The sequence below is a fragment of the Macaca nemestrina genome, chromosome 14 (genome assembly GCF_043159975.1).
Source record: "Macaca nemestrina isolate mMacNem1 chromosome 14, mMacNem.hap1, whole genome shotgun sequence".
In the NCBI taxonomy this organism is placed as follows: domain Eukaryota; kingdom Metazoa; phylum Chordata; class Mammalia; order Primates; family Cercopithecidae; genus Macaca; species Macaca nemestrina.
The window spans coordinates 5,761,142-5,784,499 of NC_092138.1; the positions used below are offsets into that span (position 1 = coordinate 5,761,142).

The window sequence follows — 23,358 nt, forward strand, 5'->3', positions numbered from 1 at the left end:
GTGATTTGTAACCTCACATTCCCACTATCGCAGTGATCGGGACAGCCTACTTATAGATGAATCCTGAGTGAATATGATGAGCTGAGCCCCTGTGTCCCCACATTAGACACAAAGTATAAATGAAAAATAACTGAGATTTGGGGATTCTTTGTTGCTGTTGTATAATTTAATCTACCCTGATGGATACAAAATGGAAGCGCAGTTCAGCCCCAAGTTACCATGAGGGAGTTCACTCTTAGAGCCTAAGTGAAGGGGCTGAGAGGAGAGCCTGTGAAAAGCATTTCAGCATTTCTTGTCTATATGACATTTTTACCCTACACATGAATGCACGTAGAATTCTACTCTTGTGTGGTCAGAGCAGTCTGACTTCACATTGTGTTTACTTCCATTCACAGTTGCTGGTAACCACATAAGAAATTTAAATTTGTGCTTTTGTTTTCTTCTAGGAAAGAAGGGACACTGTTTGGTAAAGGGCATAACCATGTACAACAAAGCTGTGTGGTCCCCTGAGCCCTGCACTACCTGCCTCTGCTCAGATGGAAGAGTGCTTTGTGATGAAACCATGTGCCATCCCCAGAGGTGCCCCCAGACAGTTATACCTGAAGGGGAATGCTGCCCTGTCTGCTCTGCTACTGGTATAGAGATTTAGCTAAGCAAAATATCAGTGTGTGATTGATCTTTAACTTCCATTTGTTTTTGTTACTAATTTTAGATTAAAATTATGATACGTTAGTCATCTGAGTACTTAAAATATTGGCAGAACGTTGATTAACATAGAAAATATCTGGGAAAATGCATGGTAGGGGATATAAATAATAGACTGTGGCTTTATAGTTCTAGCTCTATCAGATTCAGTAAACTTGGATGAGATTACATTCCACATTTGACTCCCAGCTTTAGAGGTACGGTAAGAGAATTTCTACAACTAACAGACCCTGAATTCTTACTGAGTTAAGGGCTCTGCTTTGGTCTATGTGTGTATTATCCCACTTAATCCACCCCAACATGGCTTTATCACCGTGAAGCCAGGGTAAACAAAGGAAGAGTGATTTGCATCTAAAGAGAATAAAGCCCCAGCCCTCTGGCTATACCCAGCCACTCAAAGGCAGCACAGGAACCCACATCGCTGCTTGGATAATCCCAGGAAAATGCAGAAGTGTAGCCTGAAGCATGATTTTCTCACGTGGCCCTTCTGTGTGCAGGAGATCACAGCATGGGTTTTGTTGGCTGCTCATGGACCCCTTCTCCAATGAGGCTCATACCTGACTGAATGAAGGACCCTTCCCGGGAGGCCCAGTCTCCTCTGAGAAAAGCCTAACCAACACCTTATGAAAATAGGCAAATAAATACTTGTTAAATACTTGGCTGGGAAGGGATAGGGCCATCTTCTCTTGTCTATAACCGAGGTAGATCGCTCCCATGCACACAGATGATCACAGGGTAGGTGTCTAGAAAAGTCTCCTGCCAGGAAAAACTTTTGACGTTTTAGAAATTGTGTTTTGCTTTATACTACCAAATATTTCACTAACGTTTAAAGAGAGTTAGGAAAAAAGTGTTCAATGAAACGGATTCCTTGGAGTGAAATAAATACAAGGTTTACAAAGTAAGAGTCACAAATTCTCAGACACTTTTTCAAAAGACTTGGAGTATTCTTGAAATGTAGTTATTTTGGAAAAATAAACTTGGATATACAGGAAGGATTTTAAATGTTTCAATATGATAGCTTTAGTTTCCTTTTACTAACTTTTTCCTATTCTCCTTCTGCATGTTTTGCTAGAGATGTGAAAAAACTCACAGACTTTATAATACATACTGAATTGATATCTCAAGTAATTTCTCCAAATAATTATATTTCCTGAGTTCTTTTCGGGAGTAGTTTATATATAGTATTAAATAAGAGTAGGCAGATGATTAAGTAAATTTATAAATCTTGATGAAAGAAAATGTATGCACCCTGGCTGGGTACGGTAGTTCACACCTGTAATCCCAGCACTTGGGGAGGCTGAGGCAGGAGGATCACAATGGGTCACGTGTTCGAGACCAGCCTAGTCAACACGGTGAAACCCCATCTCTACTAAAAATACAAAAATTAGCCTGGCATAGTGGCGGGGTGCCTGTAATCCCAGCTACTTGGGAGGTTGAGGCAGGAGAATCGCTTGAACCCGGGAGGCAGAGGGTGAAGTGAGCCGAGATCATGCCACTGCATTCCAGCCTGGGCGACAGAGCAAGACTCTGTCTCAGGGGAAAAAAAAAAAATTTATGCACTGTGAAATCAGTTCTTCCTAGAACTGTTTACTCAGAGTGAATTTGAATCTAGTCTTTGTCTTGTCTTCCCCACTTTCTGCCAAAGATTTAACAGCTGAATATAAATGTAGATTCACTGTCTACTATCATTTATTCTACTCCCACCGTCATGGAAGGATAAACAGCACTCCTGTGCATATGTCTAAGTTAAAGCAACATCACTTAAGTCCAGAACGTCATTTGTAGGTCTCAGGTAGTAAAGACGATTTAAGTATAGAATCTGGGAGAGAGGAGGACAACTTTCTCTCTATAACTCTGAATTTCAGAGGATGACACTAGGATGCCAGGGACAAAAATAGTGACAAATCTATAACAAAAGTTGGTTTCACTGCTATAAGCAATTAAAATATACACCTGTTTCACTTTTTTAATGTCTGGTAAACAGTCTACAAATTCTCACATTAGCAATAGCCCTAGTGAACAGAATAGTATCTATTATAAAGGTATCACATCTGATTATAACACAATCTCACAACAGGATTGCTTACCATTTTGCCTCATGTGGCAATATTATTCCCTCCTTAGTCACCAGGTAGCATGATATGTTAGCAAAAATAAGCATTAAGTTATTTAATATAAAAATTAGTATTAAGGTCCACAGGTGAAAAAAATGTAAGAGATCTTACAAAATAGAAATAAAGTGACTATTAAAACTTTTTAAGCAAAAATTTCAAGGTGCATTTCATCTTTAAATTGCACTCAAATACTTGGAGGGAATAATATTTACTAATCTCATTTTTGTTATGATTTTTTCTTTTATTAATATCATCAACTTATCTCTGCTACCTCATCCTTGCGTGGTCATTAGTCTCCTATTCTCTACTCAGTGGTATAGCATTAAATGATAGAAATGAATTTTCTGGTGATTCTTCAGAACAAAGAGAACCTACCAATTTACTTCATAAGCAACTGCCACCTCCTCAGGTGGGAATGGACCAAATAGTAAGAAAAGAAGCACTTCAATCTGAGGAGGATGAAGCAATGAAAGAAGATACAGAGCAAAAGACAGAGACCCCTGAATCTAGAAATCAGAGGCAACTTTACAGTGAGGGGGACAGCAGAGGAGGAGACAGAAAGCAGAGGCCTGGAGAGGAGAGGAGGCTGGCACACCAGCAGCAACGCCAAGGAAGGGAGGAGGAGGAGGAGGAGGATGAGGAGGAGGAGGGTGAGGAGGATGAGGAGGAGGAGGAAGACGAGGAGGACCCGGTAAGAGGAGATACGTTCCGAATGCCCTCTCGATCCCCACTTCCTGCTCCTCCCAGAGGCACACTGCGCCTGCCAAGTGGGTGCTCTCTGTCCTACAGGACCATCAGCTGCATCAACGCCATGCTCACCCAGATACCACCACTCACAGCACCACAGATAACAAGTCTGGAGCTCACTGGTAAGAGATGTTCACTTCTGCTTTATTTTGTGCTTTAGAAGTAAATGACTTTTAGCAGCTGGGCATGGTGGCTCATGCCTGTAATCTCAGCACTTTGAGAGGCTGAGGTGGCCAGATTACCTGAGGTCAGGGGTTCGAGACCAGCCTGGACAATATGGCGAAACCCCATCTCTACCAAAAATACAAAAATTAGCCGGGTGTGGTAGGGCATGCATGTAATCCCAGCTCCTCAGAAGGCTGAGGCAGGAGAATCGTTTGAATCCAGGAGGCGGAGGTTGCAGTGAGCTGAGATTGAGCCACTGTACTCTAGCCTGGGCAACTGAGCAAGACTCCATCTCAAAAAAAAAAAAAAAAGAAAAAGTAAATGACTCTTAGGCAAGTGCAGTTGTATACACCTGTAGTCCCAGCTACTAAGGAGGTTGAGGTGGGGGAATGGCTTTAGCCCCGTAGTTCGAAACCAGTCTAGGCAACAGAGTGAGACCCTGTCTCTTAAAAAAAAAAAAAAGAACGATTCTCATTGCTCCATGAAGATTATATTTTAATTTCATCCTAAAAATTGATCCTGAATAGACTAATTTCATAATCTTCAAATATATAAACTTTGCAGAAAAGATAGCTATTTACTGCAGAATAGCAGTCAGGTATAAAGCAAACTCCTCCAAATCAAATGATGATTTCCTACTGATGTTTCTTAAAAATCAGCTTTCATGAGGTATAATTTGTATGTAGTAAAACTTATTTTTAGTACATAAGTTCTGAGTTTTGACAAATGCACATTGTCATGTAGCCACCACCAAAAGTAAGATATAGGACATTCTGTCACTCCCCAGAATTCCTTGTTTCCCCCTCCAGCAGTCACTGGCCACCAAAGAACACTGATCTGTTTTCTGTCTCTACAGTTTTGCCTTTTCCAGAGTGTTACATAAATGGAATCATACAATACATAGCCCTTTCAGTCTAGTTTCTAATGTTTTTGAGAGCCACGCATTTTGTTTTGTGTATCAGTAGTTCGTTCCTCTCTTCTGCCAAGTAGTGTTCCATCATGTGGATGGGCCATGGTTTCCTACCAGGTATACGTCATCTGAGTTGTTTCCAGTTTGGGGTGATTATGTATAACGTTGCTATAAACATCCATGTACAAATGTTTGTGTGGACCTAAGTCTTCATTTCTCTAGGGCAATGCCCAGGAGTGGGACTGCTGATATGGTAAATACATGTTTAAGTTTATAAGAAACTGCCCGACAGTTCTCTAAGGTGGCTGCTCCTTTCCCACCTGCATGCTGGGGAGCTCCTGCCTCTCTGCAGCCTGCCAGCACTTGGTACTGTCAGTTGCTTTTTTCCCCTCGTTTTTGACATTCTAGTGGGAATGTGGTCATCTAGACCTTTTGCCCATGTTTCCATCGGACCACCAGGGAGGGCTCTGAGTAGAAGAACAGCAGGACCAGGTGTGACAGGCTGGCTGGTGGGGACACTTTGGGTGCTGGGAACAGCAGGAGCCTTCGTCTGGGTAATGAGGCCCCTATGCCAGGGGTGGCTCTGGAGATGCTGGGGTGAGGGGAGCTGAAAAGGTCAACACATTTGTGCAGGGATGGCCATTTGTGACAGCACACTGCCAGTGTCAAACATAATAGAAGCTTCCGTGGCCTTTCTGACGAAGGATTTCATCCTACTTTTATATGATCACCTAAGGAATTCCTCTCATGCTCAGCAACGCCCCTTCCTCCTGTGGCCTGTGCACCAGGTATGCTCTGCCCTAAGAAAACCCAATCTGTGAAAGTCTGAAGTCTTGGAAAAGATAAATGACCCACACTGAGCTACACTGTTACGGTTTTATAAGAAGGTCACCATGTGACTTTTATGGTATGTACTATTGGTACGCTCACTTTCTGGGTTTAAAAATCGACTACTGAACTTAACTAAATGTTAAAACAAAAACCCATAAAATTAGGGCATATAGGAACCTTTGCAGATTGAAGCCATAGAGGCATAACATTAGATGTCAGAGAGTCTTGGAGATGATCTCCCCCAGCTTCGTATGCAGAGATGGAGACAGGCTCAGAGGAGGTGAGTGATTTGCATGAGCATTCATGGACAAAAACAGAGGCATGCTTCTAGTCCAAGAAAATGGCTATGGGAGAATATGAAGACTAAAAATCAGTTTCTGTATAACCTTCCACACCTTTGTTGTAAATGCACAATGTTACCAGTACTCTCCAGCAGACCACATTCTGGCTGTGTTAAGCACCTTCATCTAAACCATGATATACTTACAGCCTGATGAATCCTTAGAGAGAAAATGTCAACTATGTTAAACTATCTATTTCCAGCCTGTTACTTTTCTGAACATACTTTGGTTATATAATATATATTCTGTCCTTGTTCTGAGTATTGCTTTCTCCTCCAGACAAAGCTCTCTCTTGAAATCTATGCACACACGCCCATACATGTGTGTACATGTATGTATATGCACACATGCCTAAAACATAACCGCTGTATGTCCTAGGCAATTCCATCGCCTCCATCCCAGATGAAGCATTTAATGGATTACCAAATTTGGAAAGGCTTGATCTGAGCAAAAATAATATCACTTCTCCAGGCATAGGTCCAAAAGCATTCAAGGTAAATACATGCTCTGATTTGTCTATTTGGACGAATGGCTTCACTATGACTTGCACTGGTTGGAGATGGGGAAGGGAGGAAAAGGAAAATGCTTCTAATTGGTAGTTTTCTTCTAAGAAAGTTTCCTCTCTGATGTTCCTAAACTGCATTCAAGTTTTCTCTTGAATATAGTTTATTATTTTACATACTTTTAGCTTTGCCATAAGGGCACCAACAATAGCATTAGTGACAAAACTAATGATTTTAATTTATGGAGTAGTTTCTCCCCAAGTAACTGAAAACATGCTAAAATCTGGTCTCTTAGCATATGAAGTATTTTCTGGAAATAAATTGAGCCTATCTGGAAACTCTATTAACATTTTTCAGGCCAGCAAGACACGGCTTCCTTTTTTTGTTTGTTTTGCTTCGTGCAATGAACAAAACCTGATGGAGGATACTTTGGCAGAACGGGGTTCTGGAAAAACAGATAGGCTCAGATAAAAACTAGGGATAGCTTGGAAAAGAAGAGGGAAAGAGAGAGAACAGGAAACAGCATAGAATAAACCTTTGAAAGATACAGATTGAACTAATTTTATATATATATATAAACGGGCCGGGCGCAGTGGCTCATACCTGTAATCCCAGCACTTTGGGAGGCTGAGATGGGTGGATCACGAGGTCAGGAGTTTGAGACCAGCCTGGCCAACATGGTGAAACCCCGTCTCTACTAAAAATACAAAATTTAGCCGAGTGTGGTGGCATGCGCCTGTAGTCCCAGCTACTCGGGAGTCTGAGGCAGGAGAATTGCTTGAATTCGAGAGGCAGAGGTTGCAGTGAGCCGAGATTGCGCCATTGCACTCCAGCCTGGGCGACAGAGGCAGACTCTGTCTCAAAAAACAAAAAGGAGGAAAGAAGACAGAATTCAAGGAATTTAAGAGTTAAGAGAGAAGGGGTTTATGTTTGTTAAAAAAACAAAAAACAAAAAACTCAGAAATGTGTGTGTTTGAAAAGCCATAAATAAAGCACATTCTATTTTACTAGGTGAAACTGTTACTCCCTTGGGCAGTCTTCTGGGTCTTCCACCCACTCTTCAGACAAATCACTGGCCTCTTATATTCTCAGTTCCTGTTTCTTATCTGGAGTCTAGGCTGGCAGATAAGAGGGTTCCACATTCACATCCTAGATCTACTTCGTGCTATCCATCCTTCTCCTAGGAAATGGCTAGCATTAGGGTGTCCTTTCCCTATATTTGACCAAGAGAAAAACATTGTAGGAGATTACCTCCTTTTCTTGCTTTGGAATTCTCTGTCCCATTCCGAAACTGTTGAAATTTGAATATGATCACTGGAGAGGTGAATCATTCCATGGGACTTTACTAAAATCTACCTAACCACAGTTCCCCACTTTGGTGGTAAAGGGTAGGTTTGATCAATGAACACACAACTACAAATGTGAAAAGATACTTTTCCAGACAGTCAACTGGATGCCATATAGGAATAGCTTGTAACATCTGTAGTCCTTAGTTTTGAAAAATTTCCACAGTAATTAGTGTCATTTTATGACCTTTCTGGAGTAGATAAAAAACTGAGGTTTACAAGTATGTTAAAAGGATTGATTGCTATCTTAATTGTTAGCATCCATGACAGCTTCAGATTACTGCATGATTTCATGAAATTTCTGTGTATTGCTGAAAAAGTGGAAACCTAAGATCTAGCAAGAACGACCAATCCAGTAGTTATGGCAGCTTTCTCTCACTTTCTAAAAAGCTGCAATATAAACATGGTGAGTAAGCTACAAAATAATCAAATGTAGTCTGTTGAAAATCCCTGAGAATCAATGCTACTACCAGCATCAATATCAACCTGGCAGGGGGAATATGGGGTTTGCTGTGTGGCCTGGATATTACTGTCTAAGCCTAAGGAAAGATAGTTTGTGAGACTTTCAGTCAGTGCTTCAAAAGGACCCTTATGTGAAATGTGACTGCACAGCTGTGACTAGATAAAAAAGTAACTTTGAGATTTGCTTTTTAAGCTTCTGAAGAAGTTAACGCGTTTGAATATGGATGGAAATAATTTGATACAGATTCCTTCAGAATTGCCATCTACATTAGAAGAACTTAAAATCAATGAGAACAATCTTCAGGCTATTGATAAAGAAAGTTTATCAGGTATTTAATATTTGTTTTTCAATGATATGCTTCCTTATAATCTTTCTTATATAGTGGTATAGAAATTTTATTTACAGTATTGCCAAATGAATAAATAGTAAATATTTTTAGGTCACTTAACCATTTGAGTTGTTAAAACTTCTTTTAACTATTAATTGGCAAAACGTAAAATGAATTTTAAAGTACCTGTTATCTTTGTACCTTACCCATGAATAACATTGTTTCTCAATGATTCCAGGTTCTTATTATTCACAAGACAATAAATTTACTACAAATCCAAAATATCTGAAGAATTATACTACATATTCCCCACAACGCCATGCGTTTTGCATTCTGGATCGACAATTTTGTCGGTTCTTCGAAGTGACTAACTAGTGCCATGGCTTGTTGACTGGATCTCCTTTATCACTCTGATGGTCAATACACCCCACCCACAACTCTTGCTGCCTCCATACAACTTGCTATTTTCATTTATCATGGGTTGGAACCTAAAGACAAAACTAAGCACATGGGAATTATGCATAAAATATGAATAAACGGGCACTGCATATGAGGCTGAGATGCTGTCCTACAAAGAAAGCACATGCTCTTCATGGTGTTAACTTTGGCTTTGGCAATTTTGTCCTGAGAGGGCTTGGGCTGGAACTTCTGTACTCGTATGGCACTGAAGTCCTGCTAACTCCACACCCCACGGCATGTGGATGCACGGCTCCCCCTGTGGCCTAGCTTTCCGACAGCCTTTAGTGAGGGTGCCCTACATTCTGTGCACTTGACATTGCTGGCACTGGCTCCTCTTCTGCCTGTTTCTGGACTGTGCTAGATAGCTGAAGACATCATATGTGACTCTGTATAAAAGAGGCTTTATCACATTTTACTTTTCATGAATTCTAGCTAATGCCTTTGATTGTACTGTGTACTTTTTTGAGACAAGGACTGCCTACCTTTTCTTTTTATCTTTCTAATAGTCTAGCATAGCTCTTGAGGTTAGTGCCCAACACTGTCTGTTTACTTGCTTTGAAACATATTATGTTTTTATTCATTAAGTTATTTATTAAACAAAACCTTTAAAGGAATGAAACAATCCAATTGTTTCCTGTAGGTCCCAAAAAACTTCACAGGAACAAAACACTTCTGGTACTGAGAAAAGAACAATAATAATGAGAATTGCCAAATCTGAGGATTAGTTATGGAAATACTCAATTTCCAGATGGATTTCAGGACACACAGAAAAACATTAATAAACACAAATTTTGATGGGGAGTGCCAAATGGGAAAGACATTAGAAAATTCAATTTCTAACTGCTGAAGACCAAAGGGTGTCAGCAATCTAGAACAACTGTACTAACAGGCTGTATATGAACTACAAGTCAGTCACATTTTTAGTTGGGTTATCAGAATGAGGTGTTATAAAACATGCACTCCTGATTGTGAAGGTGCTTTCACACACCCCTGGAACTGCCTTAAAGAGTACTCTTCTCCCTCACTCACAAATGCTTCTAGATTCCCAGAGTGTTGACAGGAAGTCAGGGTGAGTGGGCTGTCTGCCTGCCTTTCTTAGCCCGCCTTTCTCCACAGTCTGAGCACCGAGGAGCCTCGGCTCCATGCCGGCAATGCTTTCTGTCCTCCGGCCCAGATACCTCTGCTGCACTCCCTGGGTGGGCTGAGTTCTAAGAGCTACTGCTGTACCGGTCCCTTGGGTGCTGGGCTCCCCCTGGCTGGGAGTCCTGATGCTGTGGATGGTCAGGCTGGCTGCCAGGAATGCTATGAGGCCACCCTGCTTCTGTGTGGAAGCAGGTGGCCCACTGCTCTTCTGTCATCTCTCTTGGGGCGGCTCCTCACTCATGACCTTTCAGATTATAGCTCCAGAGAGGGGGAAGGAGGGCACGCCAGGGAAAGAAAACAGCACAAAGGTGCAAATAAATGAGACAATTTGCGATACTGTGGGACCTGCAAGCAGGCACAGTGAAGGTGAAGGGCAGGCAATGAGTAACACCAGGGGCTGCACACACCTTGCTGAAGGGCAGGGAATTTACCTGCAGGAGGAGCAGAGTCCACCTGAGATGTGCACATGTGTTATGGAGAAAGGGAAGGACTTAAAATTGAGAGAGGTGTGAAAGGTGGAGGGAGGGACAGCAGAGGAAAACCAGGCATGCTTTAAAAGCATTTTTGTTGTCACTAATGACTGAAACAACCAAAGTAGGAGCCCTGGAGGTTGCTCTAGTGGATGACCATGTGATGCTGCCTGCCAGGAACATCGAGGCACCTGCCATGTCCACAACCTGTCATGGTACCACCCACCATGGAAGACTTCCTGTTTCCTGTCCATGAATCCTTTCAACATCTACCTCAAGTCTCACCTACAAGAAACACTCTCTAGCACCATCCTATTTCCTGTTACCTCCTATTTCCTATATATGCCAGAGAATAACTGCAAAAGAAAACACAGTGTCCTGAATTTGTACTGTTTCTCTCTTTTTCTCTCAGTCATGTAATGGCCATTAGTTCATTTCTGTTACCTATTTTTCAAAGAAAAGCTTCCACTGCGTTTCAAAACTTCACCTATTTACTAGAGAAAGACGTCAGATTCTCAGTACCTTTAGTTTTGGAAATGAAAGCGAATATGAGGAAATATAACCACTTATCACAATTTACTGGCTGGCCTGGCTACTTCCTGTTGCTCAGCACTTCCATTAATCCTAAGGACCACCACCAGGTTAACCTCTTGCTGTCTTGAGAATGAGAGCCAGACGTTGTTGTCCAGGGTGCAAAGGCCCTCCCAGAATTAGCTGGGTGTGGTGGTGGGTGCCTGCAATCAGCTACTTGGGAGACTGAGGCAGAAGAATCGCTTGAACCTGGGAGGTGGAGGTTGCAGTGAGCCAAGACCATGCTATTGCACTCCAGCTTGGGCGACAGAGCGACACTCTGTCTCTAAATAAATTAAAATAAAATAAACTAAAAAAAGGCCCTCCCAGTATACTTGTGTCTGAACACCAACCTTCACTCCACTGTGCACAGCCACACCAGCGCTAGTCTCCTCTCCCCCTGAACAACCCCACATGGTCTTTCAGCTACATGTGCTCAGCTGGCTATTACAGCCTGGAAGTTCCTCCTACTTCTATCTAAATCTTTCTGTCTGTAGGAGACTGGCACTTTCATACCACTCACATCTACACTGCTTTTTCTTCTTATAATCTTCCAGCATTTATTATTTCTATTCTTGATGCAACTGTCTTTGCTGTTGCCTAAGAACAGAACTGAGTCACACATGGCATTTGGTGCAATGCCCATGAAGGGGGTTGAATAGAAAACATCCCCTAATCTGGGAATTTTGGCCACACCCTGAGCCTCTGATTCAGATGCCTCTGGGTATTGTCATTGCTGAGCTGTCCATTTTGCAGCATGGAGCTTCCATTTGACCTGGATCATACCACTCCTGAGACTAGTAGAAACAAAGTAGAAAAAAAACTTGTTTGTATAAAGGCCTTTCTTGCTAGTTCAATCTGAATGCGTGGAGAATTTTTGATCATCATTCTTTCAAAGCTTCCATTTGGCTGCACTCTGTGCCAACAAGTGAGTAACTATGATGGGAATTCACTGCTCTGGTTTACTTCTGACTCCCTTGTTCAGAGACTGAGGGTGAGCCAGGGAAAGTGTTCTTTTTTGTGTCCTGGAAAAAAAAATCCCTCATTGCATTAAACTTCCACCCACCCCATTGCCTATTATGCTGCCATTTCATACATCTGTGTCTTTGCAATGTTTCCAATGACTGTCCACAACTTTCTCTTCCTCTCCTATCTGAATTCCAAATCCCTGTTCAGCCACCACAACTTCTATGGAAACTCCTCTGCCTCTCTTTCCTATCTTCCTCCCTCTCTTCTCTCTTGCTTCTGTTCCTTACACATATTGTTAGCACCTAGCATTTCAATGATTTTTTTCGGGTCTGCCTCACTACTGGACCGTGCATTTAGTGCTGGTTGAATTGAGCATCTGGGATGTACAAAGTACTTAAGAAAAGACTTTATAGGAGGATACAAAGGTTTTTAAAAAAACTGTATTTGCCCTGCAAATAAACTGGCCATTTCACATGACATTTCAAAAGCCTACAAAAATCTGCATGGTTTTTCAATTATCCTAATATTCTAATACTTTTATTTTTTATAGACTTATATCAACTGGTCACCTTAGAACTGGAAGGAAATAATCTCAGTGAAGTCAATGTCAATCCTTTAGCTTTCAAACCTTTGAAGAGCCTAGCCTACTTGCGTCTGGGAAAAAATAAATTTAGAATTATACCACAGGGTCTTCCTGCTTCTATTGAGGTAACAATATATTTCTTTTGATGCTTTAAATGTATATTTTAAATATGGTATACAACAAAATATATTTTAAGACTATTGTGATGTAAATTAAACTCTAGTTTCATGCTGTATGCAGAATTTCCTATAATTTAAGCATTGTTTTTTCTTCAAGCAATACAAAATTCTGAATCGAAATTATAATTACTAGTAGAGACACCTGATAAAGTGAAAAATGGTACTTCTGACAGCTCTTGGGGGAAATGGGAGAAAGGAATTGAGAATTTAAATGAAACCACAACTTCTATGAGGTACTCTGACTCTCAAGACAGTGTATACTGTCCCAATCCAGAAATGTGACGCTTATCACAGAAGCTCATACAGGTATTAACCATAACAGAGTGTCCACTGACAAATTCCAGGCAAAATCACAGACACTCTGACCTAACAGTAACTTGCATGGATACAAGTGTTGTACAAAGAAGGCCTCTGACTGTTCCAGCAACTCTGTAGCTTACAAGTTTTGACCCAATTCCTACCAAAACTGTCCTGTGACTAACTCCAGGCCCCAAACTCCAGCCTTGCTTTATTATCCTCTAGAGATGCCCCACAGGTCCCCAGATGTGTGGTCTCCTTACTGCACGGTGTGCTCCAGAGGGTCTTTGGCTGATGAATGTCAACACCCCTCATTTCCTGCATTAAAAACACTGAGGTGGACTGTGCAGTGGCTCACACCAGTAATACCAGCACTCTGGGAGGCAGGAAGATGGCTTGAGGCCAGGAGTTTGAGAGTAGTCTGGGCAACATACTGAGGTCCTGTCTCTAAAAAGTATATTTTTTAAAAAACTAGCCAGGCATGGTGGTGCACACCTGTAGTCGTAGCTGCTCAGGAGGCTGAGGTGGAGGATCACTTGAGCCCAGGAGTTTGAGGCTGCAGTAAGCTAGGATCGTACCACTGCACTCCAGCCTGGGCAACACAGAGAGACTCTGTCTCTACAAACCACACCCCACCCCGCCCGCCAAAAAGAACACTGAGGTCCAGAGAGTCTATACATACTGGCAGACCCTGTGGGAACACAGGTTTTCTTACTAAGCTCCGTTTCTCCTACACCACATGATCATCCAGCCAGAAGTCAGGATGCAGCATCCCCCGGCTTCAGCCCCAACAAGCCAGAAAAGAGGATCATCTATGGTGATCTTATGTGGCTGTCATGGCTACCACCCTTCCTCTTCTTCCTATTTCCAGATTAAGTGACAGAGTTATGTAACACTGACATTTATCAGTACCTGGCTTTCTATCAGAGTCTCCTGGGTTCTTAAGAAATACAGACTCTTGGACCTATCCCAGACATGCTACGTCAGATTCTTTGTGGGGCAGGGCCAGAAATTAATAATTAAAAAATTAAAATTTAAATAGATAATGCATACACATGTTAAAAAACATACATACACAATGAGGATAATACAAAAGAGCAATGTGCCCCACTCTGAGCCTGGCTTCTCTCTCTCCAAAGAGACCCATTCCTACCAGTCTGCAAAGCACTGGGCATACAAGTGCACAAATGCATGGCACATACTATAAATCCTTCTAAAGCCACTGCTGTACACCTGCCTCACTTAACCATGCAGCCTCAAGGCTGCCGCATGTTATTCTTTCCTACAGCTGCAGATGTTTCAACATATGGACAAGTGTGCCAGGATTTATTTAACTAGTCTCTGACTGATCTAGCTCACCTCCTAAATACATATGCAGGTAAAAGCAAAAAGTTGAAAATTGCTTTATTAATTTCTAACAAATGCCAAAATTAACAAAGAGGGAAATTCTCACAGGTGGAATAGAAGGTGACACTAAAGATATAAGCCAGTTCTACTTCTGAATTCTAACAAGAGAACAAGGAGAATTTTTATAATGCAGATCCTTTAATGAAAAACTCCCTCTAATGCCAACTAAACTTAACTTGAAGGCAGCTAGCTATTAAAAACTTACTAACAGTTCTAGCAAACTTCTCCTTGGTTGTAAATTAAGACTCTTAATTAACTTTAAATTAATTATAACAAAAGCAAATCTAAAAATATAAGACTAAAATATTATAGACCACATGAAGTAGTAGGAAACAGGCAGTCTGGGACTGGAGGCTCGGCTAGGACAAGCCCCTCTCAGCATTAGTCACGTAACCGCAGGTGAGCCTCCCTGTCTCTCCAGGCCCAACTTAACTCCACTGGTAAGTAGAGACAATAATTTTTGTCTATTTTTCAGTTTTTAAAGCCCAAATGAGATAATTTATGTGAATAAGTATTATAAAGTAGCGAGTCTTGTATAATTATTATGGTATGCCATTTCTTGCAACATAATATGGCTAATACATTTTAAATAAAATTCATTTGATTCCATAACCATGACAGACAGTGTGTTTTATTTCACTAATTAGTTATAAAATTTGACAACTTTCCTGTAAATCCAGCACTTTGGGAGGCCAAGGCGGGTAGATCACCTGAGCTTAGGAGTTCGAGACCAGCTTGAACAACATGGTGAGATCCTGTCTCTACAAAAAATATAAAAATTAGCCAGGCTTGGTGGTGCATACCTGTAGTCTCAGTCACTTGTGGGACTGAAGTGGTAGGATCACTTGAGCCTGGGAGGTCAAGGCTGCAGTGAGCCGTGTTTGTGCCCCTGCACTCCATCCTGTGTGACAAAGTGAGACCCCATCTCAAAAAAAAAAAAAAAAAAAAAGACAACTTAAAAACACAAGCTTACTTGAAAGAGCAGTGAAAGACTCGTTAGATAATACTAATGACAACAGTCTATGTTACTATTTTAGTCTTCATGAAACTGAACATATCAACTAACACAAAAGAAAAATAATAGTCTTTTCTCTTAATTATAGGAATTATACCTAGAAAATAACCAAATTGAAGAAATAACTGAAATTTGTTTCAATCATACCAGAAAGATCAATGTCATTGTACTACGTTATAACAAAATTGAAGAAAATAGGATTGCTCCTTTAGCCTGGATAAATCAAGAGTAAGTACATGCTACAATTTAAATTTTATTGAACTATTTCTTCCACTTGTCATTATTAAACAGAGTAGGAAACCTGGGAATGGGATAAGTGAGGGAGGTGACGATACTGAAGGGCTCGGAGACAGAATCGTTTCTTAGTGAACCCTTACCCTATCTCCAAAGTGGGCTCCTTCATGCAATTTCCAACCTGTGCATTGCATGACTGGTGTTAGGATTATTACAGTTACTACTGCTGTTGTCACCATACTGCATACTGGACACCCTATCATATGCCAAGTGCTGAGCTAGCAAAAACTGAGCCCCAGCTGTCTTTGAGGTCTGCCCACTACTGGTCAAATGCTACTCTAGCTCTGTCTACCTCACAGGTTGTCAGCAGGTTTGAATGAGATAATCCCCTGCACACAGTGAGAAAGAAATCTGCCAGACTCCTTCTCCTCATCATCATTAAGTGGAAGCACCAGGCTTCAGAGCCCAGGCCTGTTCTCCTACACTACACAGCCTTCTTTTCTCCAAACTATTTCTTCACCTCAACTCTTACAAAATAGACTGAAGAATGCTTGGCCTAACAGTGGAGGCCAAAAGTAGACTCCATCTTCCTGGACAAGAATCAGCAACCTCTGGCTGTAGCTCTCAGTGAAGGGGGAGGGAGTCAGAAGCAAGCCCTGCAGCAAATCCAGCAGACAACTGGGATCTGGGATTGCGTGTCCTGGAACTATGTGCCTAAGTAACACAGTCGGGGACGTGGGTCATTCAGAAACAGGATGGAGAGGCCAACTGGGCTCAGCAGCATGTGGCACTGAGTCCACTGTGGGCAGAGGAGTCTTCATCAGGTGAAAAGAGGGTGTGAGGCAGAAGCCTTAAGAGACTCAGGTGGGGTTCCTGAAACAAGCCAGTGAGTTCACCACGTTTCCCAGATCTTCTAGATGATTAACAGCATTTTCTAGATCCCTCAGGCTCACCTCAAGTCTCAGGTGTGCCAGGTCATCAAATCAAATGTGGAATGAAAACGTAGGGGAAGGGGAACCAAAACAAGCCAAACAAACCAAACTTCCTTGCTGGAACCAGAGACAACTTTACAGATAGGCATTTCGATGTATGCTGGGATTCATGGAATTTCATTTTGGATTCAACACATCAACCTTACAGATATTTTAGTCTTTGGGCCTCAGTATTGCCTCCAGGGATATGAGTTTTTCCCTCCTAGTCTCTGATGCTCCCTCGCAAGGATTCACATAGCTGGGAGGCAGTATGGCACACTGGTAAGGACATGCACCTTGGTGCAAGAGACTAGGGCTGGCTATACCTGGAAAAGTTCCTATTTGGAATCTTCACTACAAACTGGGTGCTTATAGGAAAATGGACCAGCATCAAGACTGGCCTTATCAAAATTTAGAGCTGATGATCACCATCCTGACGTCCCTACCCTGTTTACTTTTTTCTTTGTTGCAGAAATCTAGAATCCATTGATCTCTCATACAATAAGCTCTATCACGTCCCGTCCTATCTACCCAAGTCCTTGCTGCACCTCGTGCTCCTCGGGAACCAGATTGAACGGATCCCTGGCTATGTGTTTGGTCACATGGAACCAGGCCTGGAATACTTGTACCTGTCATTTAACAAACTTGCTGATGATGGCATGGACCGTGTCTCCTTCTATGGGGCATATCATTCCCTGAGAGAATTATTTCTGGATCACAATGACTTAAAGTCTGTACCACCTGGGATACAAGAAATGAAAGCACTACATTTTCTGAGGCTGAACAACAACAAGATACGGTAAATTTTGGCTTTTTCAAGTGTCTGTTTAAATTTTGGTTGGCAAAATATATGATAAAATAACCATGACATGATCTCTGGGATTTATGTTAAGGAAAAAAAAAATGGTGCTAAGGGGTTGGATTAAACAAGATTGGCAAATGTTAGTAATTACTGAATGACAGGTATGTGAGGATTCATTAGAGGTTTTTCCTACTTTTGCACATGTTTATAAATTTCCATAGCTAAAACATCTTTCAGCCAGGTGCAGTGGTTCATGCCTATAATTCCAGCACTTTGGGAGGCCAAAGTGGGCGGGTCACCTGAGGTCAAGAGTTCGAGGCCAGCCTGGCCAACATGGTGAAACCTCGTTTCTACTAAAAATACAAAAATTAACAGGGCTTGGTGGTGCATGTCTGTAATGCCAGGTAGTCGGAAGGCTGAGGTGGGAGAATGTTTGAACCTGGGAGGCAGAGGTTGCAGTGAGCCAGGATCACGCCACTGCACTCCGGCCTGGGTAACAGAGTGAGACTCCATCTCAAAAAAAAAAAAAAAAAAGAAAAATTAACAGATTATTATTATATAACACTTAGAACTTTAGAGACAGTTTCAGATAAGTCTTCAAAGCACTAGATTATGTTACTACTCCCACCTCCATATGTAAATAAATAAATCTGTAGAGCATAGTACCTAAATATATGCTAAAATTAAAACTGCTTCTATCTAGATTTTTCTGAAGTCAAATTTCTGAAAACATTTATTGAGACTCACTTTCCCTACTTTTGGGAACACATTTTTCTGCGTGTATTCAGCTTATATACTGAATCATCACTCCTGCCTAGATGGCATGAGTGTCTTGAGAAGTAATCCAGAATATTTTGTCAGTAGGGTCTTTATAATTGGCAGTAAGGGAGACAATAACCTTGTTGTTCCGTCCCTGAGAATTATGCCTCTTAGCCTTTCCCCTTCTCTAAAAGTCCAAATAAACTAAATGCCTACAAAAAGAAAACAAAACAAAAACACAGAAAAGTTCGAGTTTTTAAAGGTACTGGAAGAAGAGATGGGGCTTGGGAAGGCTTTGTAAAATTCAGTTTCAAAATTTTTTTGCAAAAATACTTCACAGGTTGTGCCATATGCTTCATACTGCACTGCATCAGAAAGCGTTTAATGTTTATCCCACTTTTTGTGATTCTAAAATTGATCAGTGGGTTGAGGTGGTCACAGCCTGGTATCTCCTACGACAAACTTACTCTTCCATCACTGAACCAATGGTTTCACTCATAGATGAATGTTGTCTGATTCTTACTTCATTAGGGGTAACAAAATGATGAATTTCTATTTTTTCCATGCTTCTCATGCTTATTAGCTGGAATTCTGCTGTAAAAAATTTTTTGCTCATCAACTAGGGCTGCTTTGTCACTCTGAAAGGCAAGAAAAAAGCTTAGTTCTTTCCTTTAAGCCACAAGTGGGAGTAAGAAATTGGAGCCTAAATGTTTTTGCTTTATTTTGTTTTAGGGTTCTCTCTTTTTCTGGTGAATCAATATACACTTACGCTTTCATGTAAGCAGTTATGCTTCAATCAGTTGCAGTCATTATTCTTAAACCGTCCTGTATCTGGACAATGGTCGTTATTCAAACTGGCTCTTGTGTCTGCTCACTTGCTTTTGGGCACACGTGGGCCTCGGGCTTACTTTCTGCATTCCCTACTACAGACCTTCCTCCAAAGGGCCTGGCCCCTTTCTTTGGGGAATAGTATTGAGAAGCCCCAAGTAGGAACCAGCCGTGGCCCTTTCAATTGTGTTGCTATTGTATTGAGGCCTTTCAGTGGACTGCCACGAAATTCCGTATTTTGAAAAGAAAATAAGTTCAGATTGACATTCCCAAATCAAATTTAACGTCATTTAATTCCTTTTATTAAAACTTGTTTCTTTTACACTGAAAATCTAGGTTCCCAACAACATTAACTTGGATGATCTTACAATATGTAAACAATTGTTTCAAAATGACATCATTATTACTGCTAATAATAAAAGCTTTAAGTTTATTATTTTTTGGTAGCTCTATTTGTCTTTAGAATAAGTTCCACTAAACATGTACAGCTGAAATACAGCGGTTTCCCCTGTGATATGCCAACAACTTAATATTCAGACATGTTATTTAGTTTTTGGTTTTTAGAAATTGCTTTTTTCTTTTTGGATATTACTTTTGACTGTGTTAAATATTTATAATTCCAAAGTCAAAACTGTGTAAGAAGTTGAATTAAGAGAAGTTGTCCTTCTGTGATTGTCTGTTGTACACTGTATGATCCTTCCTATGGGTTAAATTTTTAAATTTCTAGTTTATCCTTCCAGTATTTATTTTTGCAAACAGAAGCCTACATACATATACATATTTCCCCATCCCCATCCATAATTATTATACAAATTATTACACAAAAGGGCAGTTTTCTCTCTATATAGGTCTTAGTCCAGTTCTGATGCTATAAAGTAATGCCCAAGGCTGGGTAATTTGTAAAGAGAAAAGGTTTATTTCGCTCATGGTTCTTCAGGCAGTGCAAGCAGCACGGCACTGGCATCTGCATCTGGTGAGGGCCTTCAGGCTGCTTCCACTCATGGTGGAAGGGGAGATGGAGTGTGTAGAGATTACATGGCAAGAGAGGAGGCAAAAAAGAATGGGGAGGTGCTAGGCTCTTATGGGAATTAATAGAACAAGAACTCACTCACTCCCCTGATCCTAGAGAGGATATTTATCTATTTATGAGTGATCTGCCCCCATGACCCAAACACCTCCCATTAAGCACCACCTCCAACACTGGGGATCACATTTCAACATAAGATTTGGAGGGGTCTAGAACTTAAAGTATAATAATAAAAAAAAAGAAATATAAGATATAAGAAAATGACATAAAAAACAAACAAACAAACAAACCTTATGGGGTATGTGTATTTTTTCTAACATTTGTTTTTCTTTTTTCTTTTTTTTTGAGACAGAGTTTCACTCTTGCTGCCCAGGCTGGAGTGCAATGGCATGATCTTGGCTCACCGCAACCTCCACCTCCCAGGTTCAAGCAGTTCTCTTACCTCAGCCTCCCAAATAGCTGGGATTACAGGCATACACCACCATGCCCAGCTAATTTTGTATTTTCAGTAGAGATGGGGTTTCTTCATGTTGGTCTGGCTGGTCTTGAACTCCTGACCTCAGGTGATCCACCCGCCTTGGCCTCCCAAAGTGCTGGGATGACAGGTGTGAGCCACCACGCCCAGCCTACCCTTTGCTTTTTAAAAGTATCAGTATATCACTCCACATCAGTATGTAGAGAATTTCTTCATTCCTTTTTACAACTGAATATTATGCAGATATACTATATTTTATTCAATCAGTTCGTTATTGATAGACATTTGTTTCCACTCTTACTGCTAAAAATAATGCCACAAAAGATAAGTTTGTATAAATGTCATTTTGTTTTCTCCCAGTTTAACTTTGGGATAAAATCCTAGGAGAGGGAATGCAGAGTGCAAAGGGTAAAGTGCATATGTAATTTTGCTAGATATCACCAAATTCCTCTCCAGAGGGGGTGCACCATTTTGCATTCCCTTCAGTGGTATCTGATTGGTCCAGGCTCACTATTAGAATATGTTAATGAGTTTTTGGATTTTTTTTTTTGCAAACCTCATAAATAAAAAGTGGTATGCCAGTAAAGTTTCAATTTACATTTTTCTTATGAATGAAATTGAGCATTTTCCATTTTCCTCCTAGATTCTTAGGAAGCCTTTGTATCTGTGATATAAGTTACTCTCTCCTTCTTTGTCATGTTGTTTAACTTTGCACTTTCTTTTTAAACCCTGTAGTAAATTTTAAATCTTTTCATTCAGTGCTTCTGGTTTTCAAATCACATATAGGAAGAATCTCCCGAGTCAGAGGGTGTGACCACGGTCTGTTCGAGTGCTTCTATGGCTTCATCTTTCACATTTGGATCTTTGACGTAGTTGGAATTTATTCTGGTCTATAATATAAGGATTCAACTTTATTTTTAGAACAAAATAATTTTTTTAACAAATGTTAAACTTAACTCCTAAATGAAGGCAGATTATTACTTGGACCATGTGTGACTTGCATGTCTATTTTTCCTTAGGAACATTCTTCCAGAAGAAATTTGCAATGCTGAAGAGGATGACGACTCAAATCTGGAACATCTTCATCTCGAAAACAATTACATTAAAATTAGAGAAATACCATCTTACACATTTTCATGCATAAGATCATATTCAAGTATTGTTCTTAAACCACAAAACATCAAGTAATTCCAAGTTTTCCTTTGCTGTTTATAAACTTTACTCATGTATTTGTAGTAGCTGCATTTGTCATTAACAAGAGACATAATCCTCCGGTTATTCTCAGTATCATTATATACTAGTCAATCTGATTCACTAATACACAGATGAACAACCAAAATATACCTAAAAGGCATAGTCTCTAGGAGTTTTATTAATAGTAAAGGTAAAATCTCTCAGTTTCCCACCTTTAGAAAGAGGTCATCTCACTAGAATAGGATATCATGCATACTGAGCTAGACCAGAAGAGTCTGGAACAAAATAAACACAACCTTTATAATCAACTTGAGTACTGGTGTTAGCTGAGAACTCTGTAAGTCCCTTTAAAAGTTATTTATCTTTTGGTTCAAGATTAAGAAGCATAATGACAAGAAAAAAAGCAGGCAGAATTTATGAATAAGTGTTGTTTATTATTCTGTTAAAACAATAATTTGTTAATTTCTTATAAGGCCCTGGGCTATAATTACTGGTATAAATATAACTAAGTATTGGGGTAGCTTTCATTTCTTCCATTAATTACATGTGTAAAATGAAAACACTACTATAATGTTAATTTCCTGGTTTTGAAAATCATATTATGGTTATGTACATTGTTAACATTAAGGAAAGCTGGCAGAAGGGTGTGCATGAATTCTATACATTTTTGAAACTTTTCTATAATTCTAAAAGTTTAAAGTTAAATTTAAAGTTAAACAGTATATTAAGATTACTTTCACCATTCTTCACTCGAGATTAAAACATTTTTTGAAAAGCAGTAGAGTCTGCTTAAAATACAAGTTAATTATTCTTGACTATAACCTTGTAAAGGTAAATCTAATGTATAAATTTTTGAAAAATTTTGCACCACTGGTCATAGCATCTATCTCCTTTGCCTTAATTTACTGAAATATATCATTTTATTCCGTTCAATTGAACATAAAGCTATGTCTTTACTATGTATTGGCCCTACCAAAACCATATATTAAAATTTTTTAACATAATGATCTTTTATCTTTGTATTGCTAAAGTAATTTATAAGACATATATAGAAACTATGTTGACTTCTTTTGTTACTCTTGGTTTTATGTCTTGGCTAGGAACTTAAGTGCCAGTGTTGGCCTCATTGCATAGGTTTCTCTAATTTTTTAAGCTTTAGTTATTTAATCATTTAATAGTTCTTTCACCACTCTAGGAACCTTCCATCCCCACTTTACAAAGCTATTATAAGAACCAGAAAAGAATGTAAAGCATTTTGGAAAGTATGAATGCAGTTATTATCTCATATAAAACTGAAAGGAACCAGCATAGCCAACCACAATTGACAATTTCATGGGTGACTTTCAATTTCATGAGTGTGAAAAGTTTGACTTATTCCATAATGTTACTTCTTTTTCTTTTTTTTTTTTTTTTAGATGGAGTCTTGCTCTGTCACCAGGCTGGAGTGCAGTGGTGCAATCCTGGCTCACTGCAACCTCTGCCTCCTGGGTTCAAGCGATTCTCCTGCTTCAGCCTCCCAAGTA

The 23,358-nt window shown here is 40.2% G+C and overlaps 2 protein-coding genes across 6 annotated transcripts in view; one reads left to right on the plus strand and one right to left on the minus strand.

Moving 5' to 3' along the window:
• Nucleotides 1-22,842, plus strand: part of LOC105498852 (extracellular matrix protein 2) — a 41,011-nt gene extending 18,169 nt beyond the window's left edge. Inside the window, exons 3-10 of one of the 2 annotated variants that reach the window (XM_011771208.2) lie at nt 447-635; nt 3,179-3,688; nt 6,192-6,307; nt 8,318-8,453; nt 12,615-12,772; nt 15,634-15,773; nt 17,223-17,549; nt 21,661-22,842. In XM_011771208.2, coding sequence (XP_011769510.2) covers nt 447-635; nt 3,179-3,688; nt 6,192-6,307; nt 8,318-8,453; nt 12,615-12,772; nt 15,634-15,773; nt 17,223-17,549; nt 21,661-21,829 — 1,745 coding nt within the window. In that variant the 3' untranslated portion in view covers nt 21,830-22,842. Of the gene's footprint in view, nt 1-446; nt 636-3,112; nt 3,689-6,191; nt 6,308-8,317; nt 8,454-12,614; nt 12,773-15,633; nt 15,774-17,222; nt 17,550-21,660 lie in introns of both variants that reach the window. The other variant, XM_011771205.2, reaches the window with a different exon arrangement.
• Nucleotides 1-23,358, minus strand: part of CENP (centromere protein P) — a 275,211-nt gene that overhangs the window by 89,898 nt on the left and 161,955 nt on the right. The window lies entirely within an intron of this gene.